Source organism: Melozone crissalis, unplaced genomic scaffold, assembly GCF_028551555.1.
Source record: "Melozone crissalis strain CALT ecotype California unplaced genomic scaffold, PUWL_Pcris_2 ptg000045l_1, whole genome shotgun sequence".
NCBI classification, from domain to species: domain Eukaryota; kingdom Metazoa; phylum Chordata; class Aves; order Passeriformes; family Passerellidae; genus Melozone; species Melozone crissalis.
In genome coordinates this window covers 22654745-22669504 of record NW_026535823.1, presented here as the reverse complement: position 1 = coordinate 22669504, position 14760 = coordinate 22654745, and the positions used below count along the sequence as shown (strand labels likewise).

The window sequence follows — 14760 nt, the reverse complement described above, 5'->3', positions numbered from 1 at the left end:
GAGTATGTGCAGAAATGGTCTAATCATCATCAGCCTCTTAAGAGGGCAAACAGGTGAGAAAGTCAGAACTACTACAGCACCTGAGTGCAAAGAGGCTCTAATTAAATACTCCTGCAAATTAGTGACTCATTTAGAAGTAAAATGATTTAATTTAAACTCTGGTGATGAATTAATGTACACCTGTTCCCCCCTTTAAGGCAAACAAATGAGTAAATAAATGGGAGGATGATGGGCTGCTTGGAGTGAGTTGGAGCCCCTACATGGAGCAGTGGTTGGCAAGTCTTGTCCCATCTCTGTACAATGCTCTGCAGCTCCTGTTGCAGCAGCACTGCCTCGTCTCCCCACCTTGCTCCACAACTGCCCTGGCACCAGGAGTCTGCTCCTGTTTCTTTCTGGGGGCTCATGGAATCACTGCTTCATCCCAAAACTTGATCAGAGTAACACTCCCAACAAACACACTCTTCCTAGAAAGCAGAAGGGCTGGGAAATTGGAAGGAAATGAGCCAGGAGGAAACTTAAAAGCACCATGACTTTTGCTTTGCTTTAAAGTGACAGGGAGATGCTGTAAGACAGCAAGTGCAAATTAAGAAAAAGCCCAATTAGTAAAACTCCTCCTTCCCAGCATGGAAGTGCAAGGAACAATTTCACCAAAGCAGTTCAGGGATCCCTGCTGCTACTGCCATAAAGACAGAATCAGACCATTGAAAAAGGACTGGAAAAAGGCTCTTTCCTCGACAGACTCCAGAGCACTTTACAAATGCCTTGCAAACATCCCTGAGTTCCAGTTTGACTCTCACATACAATCCACCTCGGGCTTGCTGCTCCCCTTCCTTAGTGCAGTTCCAAAATCCCTCTGCATGCTGAGGCCCTGCTGCTGCCTCTGCTGCTGGCAAGCATGGAGAGCCCAGGCAGGCAGTGCCCGGGGGCAGCACAGCAGCTCAGGGAGCTGCACAAGGGCATGGGGACAGGGAGATGCACAGGGAGTGAATGCTTCCTGTCCTCCTGTGAAATCAACCACATTACAGGGGCATTGACCACTGTCAATCTGCACCACGCCTCAAATGAGGACATAATGTGCCTCTGAATCAATGGCTGGCAGCACTTCGGCCTTATTATTCTTATTACTGGAATGTGAGCGCCCTGTGCCTGCCAGGCAGCTTCCAATGAGCCATTAAACCCAGCAAGCCATTAAACCAAAGCTCCCTGGGTGCCACCCTGATCCTCCTGGGCTCACTGGCCCCAGGGACCCAAGCACCTCTGCTGCTACCTGACCTGCCTTGCCAGGGCTGCAGGCATGGGAGGTGCAGTGTCCTCAGAGGCTTTATGGGTAATGGAAGTGAATACAGGGTTTGGGCAAACCACCAGTGCTTCTCTCCACAGGAAACTGTGAGGAAAGGTCCGCAGCCTCCCTACCACACTAGGAAGCAGGAGCACAGTGAAATCTCACACAACCTAAAGATTACTAAGAGCTAACATGCCAGGCAGTGCCACACTGCCAGGCTCACATCACCTGCTCTGCTCTGCTCCTGGGGGCCACACACTGGATGGACATGAGGGGCAATAGCCTCAGGATGGACTTTGGAAAGGAATAAGGAAAAAATCTTCTGGGAAGGTGATGCAGGATCTAAGGCAATACAAGAGAGCAGGAAGCAGCGCTGGCTGGAGCCAGCCTGCCCTGTGTTTGCTAACAGCACCAAAGGGGACAGCAATGCTCAGCTTGGTGGATCCCACAGCAGGAGTGTGAGATGTGGTGTGCGTGCCGACCAGGCAGGGATCTCACCCCGGGAGCACAGGCTGCAGCGTGGGAAGGTGCCCACAGGAGGAGCTCCAACACAGCGGCAGCGCCTGCCACCACCTGCACATCCACAGTCAGGGGCTCAGCCTTCCTTCTGCTTATCTAATTCCATTAATCCCACACTGTAAATTCGCTGCAGCTTTCACTGTACACTAAAAATGAAATACTCGCCCGGTGCAGCCAGGCCAGCAGCAGCTGCCAGACCCTGGTGCCCTGCTCCCCAGCTTGCTGCCTGCCTGTGCAGCGTAGTGGGGCTGTGCTCTGTGCTCTGCCCTGTGCCAGAGCAGATGGCAGCACTGAACTGTGCCTGCAGACGGCTCAGCTCCCAGCAGCTGCATTTCAGCCTCTCCTGCTGCACCAGGGGTACCAGGAGGTACAGCTGGGACGGCTCCCAGGTGCCAGGGGTGAGGGCTCACCCACAGTCATGAGCCTGCTCACTGCAGCCAGCCCTCAGCTTGCTCTGTGCTGGCTTTGTGACATGGGCTGCACGGCCAGGCAGGCTGGCACACTGGTGTGAGCAATATTATTTGTTCTCTCACTGTGGGAATAGAGGTCAGATGGCTGTGAGAAATCTCTGCCACCCTTCCTGCCCCCTTCCCAGGCACGTGGGGAGGTGCTGACAGGTCTTGTTTCATGTCACCTGTGTCTAGGTTACCCTGCTATTGCTTGCACAGCCGAGGCAAGTGCCAGACTGATGGCTCTAGGCCAGCTGGCCTCAATGGTTAAAAGTGCTGTTAAATATTTGCTCTCTGCCTGTGGTGCCACTGCTCCTGGAATGCGAGCCATCTATAAACAGCCCTGCACCCCACAGAGATGTTAGGCTGACAGGCTGCTCTACAAAAACACTTAAAATGCAACTGTTTTGAAGCACAATCAAACAGCAAATGGGCCTTGGGGGCTCACCTGCCATGCCTTCCTCCCTTGTGTCTCCCTGCTCAGCTGTGCTATGCCCATTCTGGCAGCACCATTATGCCAGGGGAAACAGGGGCAGGGCCTTCACTTCTCAAAGCACTGGGCACCACTCAGCTTTGGGTAAGGTCTGGGGCTCACAGAGCCCCAGGGTGAGCACTGGGACTGTATCAATGCTCACTGCAAATGCAAGCATGTGCTGAGGTGTGGCTCCTGTCTCCTGGGCTCCCACAGGGCTGCTCCCCTCCCACCTCTGCTCTTTCCACACCCACTCTGCAGATTCCCTTAGTCAGCAGCACACACTACGCCTGTCCTGCCCTGCAATCAAAGGGAGCTGCTGCCCTGCCAAACCCACACACACAGAGGCCAGGATGAGAGCAGACCTGCTGCCACAGCAGCCCTGCACAGGCAGCTGCTGCTCTCTTCAAACTCAGTCCAGGATTCTTCTCATTGGCATTTCAAATGGGAAATGATTGCACTGATCCCCACATGCCAACAAGGTGCAACCCCTTCTGCTTTTGGGTCCGTCCTAGTGTCAAACACTCTACAACCCTGTCATGTTCAGGAATTTTCTGATGATGAGGAGTCAAACACAGCAGAATCCAGGGGAAAAAAATTATGTGCAACAATCAGCTACTTAATAGCTGCTTCAACATGAGAAGTACAACTGATTGGTGCTCTCAACCAGCCATGATATTCTAAAGAAAGAGAAATGAGAAGAGAGAGGCTCATGAAAGCAGCTAAGAGAGTTTATTTAATGCTCATTTTTTCAAAAACAGTTCCCACAGCTCAGTATTATGCTGCAGGCTCTGTTGAGCACAGGCCTAATGTGAATATGGGAGTGCAGAGACACTGGATGTTGCTGAATCCCCACTGTGCAGCAGAACCACAGCCTGCCTGTGGCAGAGTGGACAGCCCTGCTTAACATTTCAGTTGGACTGGTAACAAAAAGCCAAGGCGGACACATATGACTGCACACTTTGGCTCCACTGGCAAGACACACATGAGCACACAGGTAACTGCAAGGGAAGCACGTTACCCCTTTAAACATTTCCCAAGTCACAATGTAATGCTGTAGCTCATCTCTCTGGTTCAGACAGTAAATGCACAGGGATGCCAAGACCCTCCACCTGGCATCCCAAAGCAAAAAAAGAGCTCTGTGCCTTCCTCAGATACAAGCAGCACACCCTTTGAACTAGCTGGAATTTGTCTCTTACCTTCTCAACACTGAGATCTGCTTTCCCTTTCCTGGCATATATAATCCTACCTTGTGGGCAAATGCTCTGATCTCATCTCATAAATCAGTGTAGGTACGGTGCAGGAAGGGGTGGCCACAGGCACAGGCAGATAACAATTCAAACAGAAGTGATAACACATGCAAAGAACACTTCCCAAATTTATTCTCTCTTTAATACTAGTGGGGGGTTTATTTACAAGTCCCCTGCAGCTCAAGAGGGCTCTGCATATAAGCACAGCAAAACATCATCCTGCCATTCCTGCTCTCACGGCTGCAGAGGAACTTTTCCCAATTTTAAACAGTTGCAGCCCAATCACGCAGCCTGGAGAGCGTCAGAAAAGGTGAGGCAGCCCTCAGGTAGGTCAGCCCCTTTCCCTCCACATTCCCTCCCTTTGGCAAGTTGCTCTCAGGGAGGACAGGGCAGGGCTGGAGGGAGCTGGGCTGAGAGAGGTGCAGTGGAGGGGTTCCCCAAGCACCCAGCACGTGCCTGTGTGTGTGAGCAGAGGCGGCATCGTGGTGAATGCAGGCAGGACCTACCCAGGGGCTGCACCAGAGACATGGACAACGATGGCAGCACGATCCAGAACTGCAGGCAGGTTCGCAGCTCGTAACTGCAGGTCACAGGCACAGAAAGCTCTGTGTGGGAGGGGAGCTTGGACTACTCCAGTGCAGTGGGACACTAGCAGAGTTTCTATGGGCACTGATGCTGGACGGCACAGGCTAATGCCAGCACAGTCCAGTGGGAGATTAGCTGGGGAAAGCAGGAATGAAAACTCACAAGGCATGTTTGCTGGCAGCAGAGGATGGTGCAGAGAGCAAAGCTTTGAACACAGATGGAAGTGAATGGGCACACATACTGCAGACCAAAATACATCAGCCAACCTGGATGGAGTGCAGCCCTCACAGAACAGAACAAAGTAATCAGTGGCAGTCCAGGTAGGCAGACATGAGCTCCCATTCACTCCTAAGACTTTAACCATGGTGGCAGCATGGCAGGCTGCTGTGCATTCTCCTGCAAGGCCTTCTCCCTGTACCAGCCACGCTTCAACTGCTCAGGGCGAGTTCCCACCACCGTGGGGCTGGCAGGGAGAGCTGGCAGGCTCCCAGGGCTGGCAGGGGGACTGACCACACAGCATTGCTGCAGGGAAGGGACAGCTCAGCTCTCAGCAGGCCCTCTCTGCTGGGGCCCTGGCCAGCACCACTGCACCGTGCTGCCCGTGACGCTGTCAGGCTCACCTCGTACTCCTGGGAGAACTTCAGCCCATCGTTGGCCTTGAGGCGCTCGATGTTGTCAGCCAGGTCGCTCACGGGGATGGGGGGGTGGTCACGCATGCCTGCAAGCAGACAAGGAGGGAGGAGGGAGAGGAGAACAGTTATGGCTCTGCACGGCCGAGGAGGGCTCAGCAGAGCACGGGCACAGCAAACCCCGAGGTGGGCGCAGGCGGACACGTGTGACCATGGAAGCGCCGGCGGGATGGAGGGGAGCTGAGGGCATGCGGCAGTCCCGGGGCGCGGACAGAACACAAAGGTGATGTGCAGGATGGGCATGGTGGGTGAGCATGCTCGGACAGTGCAGCCACGGGCACACTGAGCAGGCCACGCAGCGGGCAGGGCTCAGCCAGCCCCGGCAGGAACAGGCCGAGGACGCGCTGTCACTGCTGTCACTGCGCCTCCTGGGCTCCCGCATGGGCTGAAGTTGAACACACTGGTGCTCCCACCGCCAAGGGCTGATTCTCTTGCTTACCCCTAACAATGGCATTAGCCACAAAGAAACTCTGCCAGACCTGCAGTGAAACCTCTGCAGTGCATGTGCACAGCTTTTTGGGTAGCCAGATGCTGTCACAGTCCCCGGGGCATTAGAGAAGGATGCGAAGGGTCCCACAGAAGAATGGCTGATTCCCTGGTAGGACACTGCACAGTGTTCTGAAAGCTAAGGAGCAGCTCTGCCCACAGCTGCATAACTCTTCAGTGATGCTCCAGAGGCAGGACCTGCTCCAGGGCCCAAAATCCAGCTCCTCTGGGCTGGCTCATGCAAGGCGCATGGGCAGGGATGTGCCCTCCAGCAGCTTCTGGGAGGCTGCTGCGAGCTGGGATGCAGCTCAAGCCATGGCAGAAGTCTTGCCCTGCCTAAACCAGGGATGCAACATCACAGCTCATCCCGGGCACAGCTAAAGCCCTGCTCAGCAGAAAGGCCCAGAGGAAGGGATCCCACAGATCCCACACAGGGGACAGGTACTGTGGGGGTGTGCATGTGGGATTGGGAGGAGCCCTCCTGAGGCCCTGGAACTCAAAGCTTAACCATCACAACCTCCTTCTCTGATGCTGAGATGTTGAACTGGCAGGAACATGATTGTGAAACACGTCATCCAAATCCCAAGGCTCGTGACTCCATCGGCTGCTCTATGGGTTTCCCAGAAACCCCACACGGGTAATGATGATTATTAATAGGCTGAAGCTGTTGACTCACACCCAGGGAGACAGGCTGGAGCACAGCCAGAAGCTTCTCAATTGCTCAGGAGGCTGAACACTGCCACAGATGGCAGTGATGGGCCACAGAGGTGATGGAGCAGTCTCCAGGCTGGGTACACACATTTCACACGGTGGTGACAAGTCACAAGGTGGTAACATGGGAGTGTGTTACCCTCAGACCTCTGCATAAAACATCTGACATCACTGCACACAGCAAGACCCAATCCAACACACACTCATCCTGCCATTGCTTGGCAGTGCACAGCTACCCATGGATGGCCTGAGAACACACAGACAGGTGGAGAAGGAAATACCCCTATTCTGCCTTGTGCTGAGGTCCTCCTGCAGATGGTCCTGTTAGTTCACCCATCAGGATCCCCGAGGTGGCTGAGCAAGCCCTCAAAGGGACAGAGATGATGCTGGTTTTGGCACAAATTCCTCACTCATGCCAGAACTCTGAGGCTGTAGCTGAGGGGCAGCCTTTGCAGAGCTGCCACTCATGAGCAACTGAAGGATGAGAACAGTGTGGCACCAAGACAGAAGTGTGGGACAGGAAGGACAAGGAGACTGGAACACAGCCACAGTATGTGCTTCTCCAACACGGTTATGTACGAAGTACAGCAGAGCCATGGACCACAGCAGAGCTGCAGAGCCTCATCTCTGCTGAGAAACACAAGGTGGTCTCTCCAAACTTGTGTTTTGCCAGCCAGAGAAGTGTTGCAGCAACAAAAGAGCTGCAAGAGCAGGTGGGGAGAAAGAGGTGGTTGGAATCCCATTATGGTGAACCTAAAAAAACAGCCACTGACAGTGCAGGGCAGGATGGAGATTTGTACGCACTGCCAGGACTTCCACAAGCTCTTCCAAGTGCTCTTGCAAGACGACAGTGAGCTCACCACGAGGCCAGAAGAGCTCAGAGGTCTCACAATGCCTGCAGGGACACACAGCAAAGCCCTTGGCTCTGCTCCCAGGGGAAGTATTTATCCCACATCTCCCATTCCTGTGTGCATACACAGATGCCTGTACATCCCAGGGCAGGGTGGCCATGCTTTTATGGTTGTTTGAGGATGAACTTGAGCTCAGAAGACAAGTGATAAGGGGGCACTTTTATCTGCAGGCTGGTACTACTCCATCCAAGCTGCTAGAGCAGTAAGCGCCTCCTCTGTGCCCAGGATTCTGGTACCCAAACTCAGGCAGTCCAGAGACCTGTCTGTCTGTCATGTGCTCTGTCTGTGACAGAGGTGACCCAGCCTAGGGAAACCAGTTTGCCCAAGGTAGGAAGAGAGTGTGTTCAACCAATGAAGAGCCCCCTTCGATTTGTCCATCTGGGATTTTTAGCTGGTGGCTCCCTCCAGAATGGCCAAGGTTATCAGTCCCCATGCAGGGCCAGCTGCAGGCCTGGCACCATGGCAGAGCCTGGCCTGCCACCCTGAGGGGGTAGGAGGCTGGAGAGCAGGGAAAGGGCTGCTGCAGAGGCCTCCTGGCAGCCCATCCCTCGGGACCTTCCCTTCTGCACTGTCCTGCAGTGAGCTGCTCTAGTGCCGTGCGAGCAGTACCGAGCCTGGCCCCACACATCATGTCAGAAAGTGAATCACTGCCATTTTATAGTCTGCTGTGAGTGAAGGTGATCTTCATGACATTGAAACAAAAAATACAGATATGAGAGAGAAAGGGAAAGAAAAAGCAAAAGGTGTCGAAAGATAAAAACAGGAGGTAAAACTAACTTGAGATATTCGGGCAACAGGGGACACTGGCACCTGCAAAGAAAAGAAATGGGGCAAGAACAGAAATCCCATTAGCCTTTAGTCATCGTTGCAGAGGTTCAGAGATGGAAACACAACGAGATGAAGATGAAAAGGAAAGCACCATATACCACAGCACTGGGAGCTCCCCTCCAGCACAGGACTGGCTGCCTGGCCCTGGGGCTGCCCTGCACCTGGCTGTTACACAGCAGCTGCTGGCTCTGGCCAGTGCTGCCCCTGACACTGGCAAACACCTGGAGCTACTTGCAAGGCAGTGAGTCCACAGGCCTTCATGTGACACTCAGAGCTACATTTCTCACTGCACACCACTGGCCCCAGTGCCACGCCCCAGGGAAGGGCCAGCAGATGGCAGGTACAGGGAGCACCTGTGCTACTCGATGGCCAGGGGCACTGCACTCAGCCTCAGCCACTTCTGCTCAGTGCCCCTGATCCTCCAGCTCGCTCACAGCCCATCAGCAGCACAACTCAGTCTCCTCTCATGTTGTACTGGGACACTGCCCAGGCCTGTATCCTCTCAGTGACTTGGCACGGCAGTACATTGGTACAGGGCGGCCAGCAGTGGGGAATAACCCTTGTCTGAAGTAAAAACCACAAAAATGAAAAGCTTAATATTTAATAACAGTAGACCAATTAATTATGCATTAAACAAGTTTTCCCTGCTCAGCAAGCTCCAGCAGGGAGACCAACTACCAGGGCTGGTGGCCAGCACCTCTTGTCAATGCATCCTCACAGCACTACCTCGACCTCCATCGGGTGACAGGGGCAGCAGCTTGGGCCCACTGGGCTTGGTGGCTTTCATGTGCCTCATTAACGAGGACAAGCTCGTCAGGAGTGGAACAGTCACTTCAAGCTGCACAACACCCCTTTCCACTCCTCAGAAACTCACAAGGGATGCAGGAGGGGAAGGGGAGGAGGACAGAGTGCCGTCTCTTGGTGGGGGAGCAGTGTCTGGCAGTATCCCAGGGTCCTGCTGCTGTCTCGAGTGAACTGCACACTCTGGCTTGGTTTTGTCTCTCCAGAGAGCTCTGCAAACTTAACAAATGAGCAGCATCTTTGGCTTATCCTCACTCACAGACAGGAAAAGGAAATTTCCTGGCTCCCTGTTTCTCTGATGGCAGTTCTTGAACCTTGCTACAGGTATAGCAAGGGACCCCCTTGCTGCAAACACCCTGACCTCTCTGAAGGTGGGAGCAAGCCCGACTTGTCACAATTCTTCACACAATGCAAACCACAAGCAGACAGCAAAGATGGCTTTTGTACCCACATGGAGACATGTCACAGAGGCCTGTCCCCATGCACAGCTGTCCCTGTTTAACACTGTGCTTCTCCTCAAGAAGCTGCATGCTGCTGCTGACTGTGTGTGACCCCCTCCCTAGTGCTGCTCCCGGTGATCTGCCAGTTGAGATGTTCCTCCTCTGGCACACGTGCCTTCCCTGCTCCCCACAGTATTTCCCTCCCATGCTGTGACACCATCCTGTGCTGTGCTGTGACCAATTAATGTGCCAGCTCTGCTGCTGCCCACACGTGAGATCTGCCACTGGTTCTGCCTGGGAGATGCACTAACTACAGACCCCTGACAGCTGCCCTGGCACAGAAAAAGATGTGCTGGTGTAGCTCACCCCAGATGTGAGCCAGACTGCTGTGAGTGGCAACAGGAAAGGCTGTTCTTGCCCCCCCGCCAGACACAGCAGTTTTACATCAGGAAATGGCCCCTTCAAAACTCTCCTATTAGATGAAAGCCCTTAGATGAATGAGCAGCAGGAGGAAAAGGAAAGTAGGTTAGAGACCAGGAGGAGCTGCAAGTTAGAACAGAACTGTATGTGCCTCATTTGCTGCTGAACTGCTCCCTCCAACACAAAAGCCCAAGTGCTCCCTCAGTTCATCTAGGACTTGGACTCTCTGAAAGGCTCTGAACGAGTCAGGGCAGAGCCTGTCTCTGATCACTACAATGACAGGTACTGTGCTTGCGGTGCCATCAGAGACGTGCAGACACAAAGCAGCAGCACAAGACCTTTCTGCAGTGGGAAGTACAGCTGCCTCCATGAGCTGGCAAAGCTACAGCCTGAGGCATCCCAGGCCAGTGAAAGCAGCATGCAGAGAATGGCTTTTACTGAGCTATCATCCTCTGCACTGAGACCACCATGATCAGCAGAGTCCTTCAGTGGGCCACAGTACTGGCTGCAGAGCACTGTAGTCTGCAGGGAGCTCTTGTCTTGACCCTTAGCTGAGCAGAGCAGGAGAGTCAGCACACCAAAGATCCCAGAATGAAGCTGCTGGGGCACCCTCAGCAATGTAAGAGCTCTGTGTACATCCTGACTGCCCCAGATGCAGCCCCTGTGGCCAACACCGCACGATTTGTGCTCAGCACTGAAGCTCAGGTGTGGACACTCCCAATAGCATGGAGGCTCCTCCCAGCTCAGGACAAGTGTAATGAGCTCCACACCGTGTCTGACACACACCACACAACAGGCCAGCCCCATCCAGGTTCCCCAGCCTCATGTGCCTGCAGTGACAGGCCCAGGGAGGAGGATTTGCAACCCAGAGAGGAGATACTTGGACATCCTTGGTCTAAAGCCCACTCTGTGTCACTGTGACTGAGAAGGTGTGGATCTCCTGGAGGGTGGGAAGGACTGCACTCTGCCTCTGGGATGGGGACATGGAGAAGGGGAACCAGAGGAAGCAGGATTCAAGGGGATGAGCTGCTCCTTACCTGGAGTCTGGTAGTTGAGCCGCCTCATCTCAACGGGGTCAGATGAGTGGGCCAAGAGTGAGTCCTTCAGGCCGATGGAGTGCTCATCCTTGGAAGAGGGGGAATGTGCCCTTTTCCTGTGGACAGAGAGGGCAGAGACAAGCAGGTGAGTGCTGGCAGAGACTGGCATGAATCACCCTAGGAAGGGGTCTGGGTGCCTGTGTCCCAGACAGTCAGGAGCACCCTGGGGCTCTGGGTAAGTCATATCATCTTCTGTGCCTCCAATTTCCCCTCTATGAAACAGGAAAGATTATATATAAGCAATGTCAGATGTTTGATTAGTGAGGCAGTTTTGAAATGTGGTATTCTGCACAGTATTTATTACAGAAAATGCAGATAGATGCAAAATACTGCTTCCTCTTACTGTCTATAGGAACTATTTCCTGTAGTGGAAGGATATAATAAAATTTTTTTTCAAGTATTAGAAATATTTAAATATAGAATGCTGTAATATAATAGTGTAAAGGCTCTTCAGGGTGTGTTTTATTGGGCCATTAATACACGTCTTGAATGGTTGAAGGCACCCAAGGCGTGTATTAATGGAACAATAAAATACAATGTTGTCTCTTCATGCTATATTTATGCCTCAAGCGACGCCACCACCTCAGGCTCTTACTGGAATTCACAGGCAAAGCAGGGACAGATCCAATCAAAAAGTGGACAAGTGAATATTAAGGAAAATATAATACTGCAAGAAGAGTTTCTGGTGAATCTCTTGGTCCCACTTCTAGCTCTAGATTACAAATATGGTGGGTATACCCAAGGGCTGCAGCAGGGTGTTGGGCAGGAGCAGCACAGCAGTTTTCTCATCTGAGCCTGTGCTGACCCTGGCACCAGGCCAACAGACTGAGCATGCAGGAATACACAGAGACTTTGTCTTTTGGCTGCAGTCCCCAGATGGATTTTGCCTGAACCCCTCTGCTGACCTGATGTTTCCTGGAAGAGAGGGAGCTGCAGCACTGCTGCTGTACACAAATGCTAGCACATTTACCAGCCTGCAAATGGCAACAATCAGTCTGTGCTTTGGTCCTCCTTGTGAGGCCCCTGGAAGCACAATGAAGGGCTGCCAGGTTCTGCACAAAGGCAGCTGCATCCCTGGATAGTAATGACCCTGAACCATGCATGATCCCAAATGCTCTCACAGGCACAGGGCACTTTCACTTCCATCAGAGGCTGGGCATGCTGGGCTGCCACTAATGAGAGGCACTTAGAGAAGACACAGTGCATCAATCACGAGTGAAACCTGCGTGTGTTCCTTGTGTGGCCCAGCCTGTGAGCTCCATCTGCAGCCTGAGGCTGCAGCAAACACTGGAGCTGTTCATTGGAGAGAACGAGCTTGTGAGTCTTACACTACTCTGAGGCATCTCAACATCTCAGAAGCCTTCCAGCCGCCTGGACCAAGACAAAAGAGCTGAAGGACTGAGGGCATTGACAGAAAGAATGGAGAATACACAGCCAACAAATAAACCTCCTATCAGGAGCACAGCAGGATGTGCAATGAGCTGCTCTGTACCAGTCCTCAAGCAAACTGGGCCATCTTTTTTGGGGAATGGGCACAGAACATAATTAAACTTTATCTCTGCCTCATTAGCCCAGTCAGGGAAACTCCTAAACCATCCTGCAGATCCCAAGCTACCCACTGCTGCTCAGCTTCAATCCATTCCCATTACAGACTGGGCACTGTGAATTCTATACACAGATATCTTTGGGAGAAAATGCCTCCTCAGAGAGGCTGGGCAGCCAAACCACAGCATCACTCTGGGCACATGGGTGGTGCTGAAGAGGATATGCTGCTCTCCCATGGGTGAGGATGCAGCAGGGACACATGTGCCAGCTCTGGGCACTGCAGGCCAGAGCTCCCTGGTGCACCCACACGACTCCAGGACAAGGCAAAGCTAAGGCAAGGTGGGAATACCTTCTATGGGGCTCTGGCACAGAAATCTCCTCTGGGTCCATTTTCTCTCATTAAAGACAAGCAAACATGCTGTTTCTTACAGTTGTCCAGTATTCCCTCAAAGCTTCCTCATTAGAGACTGCAGGAATGCACATGCATTCTTGAGGGAACAGCTCTCAGTCTGAAGTGACTGAGAAAACAAAGGAGCCCCTATAACTTCTGTTATTGTCGGGGGTTTTTGATTTTTAATTTAATTGCAAAAGCAATCTGGGAAGCCTTTATGTTGGAACTTCTCCCTGAGAACTGTGAGAGGCTGGCAACTGCTAGGACGCTGATACCTTTGAGGAAACAGAGTCTTTGTAAACTCCTAAGGCTGGCATGCTCCACACTCCCAAAAACAAAGATGCCCCTTAGTAGCTTCAGGCTGGATTTTTAAAAAGGGAAATAGACTTGAAATTTTAGGAAAACAAAAAGATAAAATGGATTCATACCTTTCTTGCTTACTAGATCCAGGGAAAAGCAGGAACAGAAGAAAGGAGATGATCACTGACACAGAAAGGCACTGACTGCACATGCACAGCACAGCTCCATTAAATCAGACAACAAAGGCAGCTCCCTTCCCCAGCTAGAGAGATATATGTAAATAGAGAGCCCAGGAGGAGCAGAACCTCAGAGCTGAGCTGATAGAGAATGACCTACTGTAATTGAACAGGCTACATGAACACATGCAAATACAACCCATGGCTCCTCCAGAGGATGAACAATCATCACACGCTGCAGTTACAGCTGGAGCAGGACTGCTCTGACAGGCAGGAGGAGGTGTCTGCTCCCACAGGAGCACAGTGTGAGGGTGGTCCTGATCCAGCAGTCAGGACTGAGAGGCCCTAAGAAGAAAGCTCCACTCTGATTTCAGCCTGGCACATCCATGCCCTGCTCTCACCACCAAGGTCATACTCTTCAGTCAAAATTCACAGGAGGGAAGGCAGGTCCCACAGATCAAGCAGGCAATTTCTACAGAGAACCAGTACCAGAGAAGTTCCCAAGGCTGCCAATCCAAGTTGTGATGAGAGAGCAGTCAGACTGGCTTTAGGGACAAAGTTGCTCTCTTCTGTCCCACTGTTCATATGCCTCCAGAGCCCACAGCAGCTGTGTCCTGGGGCTGGTGTTCACTCCCTTCTACAGACCCAGCCCTTCTGCTCCCTTACAAAGGAGCCTTCTGCTGTGCCAGGTAGAGACCTTCCTCCTCCCCATGGCACCAAGGACTGTCTGTCAGAGCTCCCTGTACCTGGAAGGCCCTGAAGGTGCCAGCACCTCCAGTGCTCATGCCATAATGGCCATGTCCCAGACTGGATCTCACCTTTTGAAGAGAAGGATGGCAATGACAATGATGATGATCAATATCACAGCCAGGACGGGTCCCATCACCCACAGCATCTCTGGCTCATCCTGCTGCTTCGCTGATGCCACTTCCATCACAATCTCATCCGAGTAGGGGCTGGCTGCATATCTCTTCTGAACACCACAGGCAGGAGAGGGAGAGAAAAGCAAGCATCCATTATGCTAAAGCAGCAGCTACATCCCTGAAATGCTGAGGTTTGCCCTTGCTGCTGGCTAGCAGAGAATGGTCACACTTCTCAAACCCCAGCAACACACCAGGAGATACTCCCTCCCTCGAGATACTCCCTCCCTTGGCGTCGGTGGAGGTCACGCTGTGGCAACAGTTTCTGCCTGCCCTGACACATTCTGGGTGCCAGCAATTCTGCTGCTGTGAAACATTCCAGCGCCAGCAACTTCAAGGCTGACAAACCCGACCTGGAGGTGCAAAATTCAAGAAGCCCAGCTAAGAGCCCCTTGCCAGCCCTGGACTTTCTTGGAGCCAAATCACAAGCTTCTGAATCCCAAAGAATTGCACAATGAGGCTGGCTGAGGATTCCTAAGTGGTTTACA

At 52.7% G+C, this 14760-nt stretch overlaps 1 protein-coding gene across 10 annotated transcripts in view; it reads right to left on the bottom strand.

Annotated features, from left to right (window-relative positions):
* PTPRF (protein tyrosine phosphatase receptor type F) overlaps positions 1–14760 on the bottom strand; it is a 374836-nt gene that overhangs the window by 21212 nt on the left and 338864 nt on the right. For 7 of the 10 annotated variants that reach the window (XM_054285892.1, XM_054285901.1, XM_054285891.1 and 4 more), the window contains 4 exons: positions 14171–14325; positions 10881–10996; positions 8132–8164; positions 5178–5275 (listed from right to left, as the gene is read on the bottom strand). In XM_054285892.1, the coding sequence (XP_054141867.1) occupies positions 5178–5275; positions 8132–8164; positions 10881–10996; positions 14171–14325 (402 nt within the window). The remainder of the gene's footprint in view (positions 1–5177; positions 5276–8131; positions 8165–10880; positions 10997–14170; positions 14326–14760) is intronic. The other 3 variants (XM_054285895.1, XM_054285896.1, XM_054285899.1) reach the window with 1 other exon arrangement.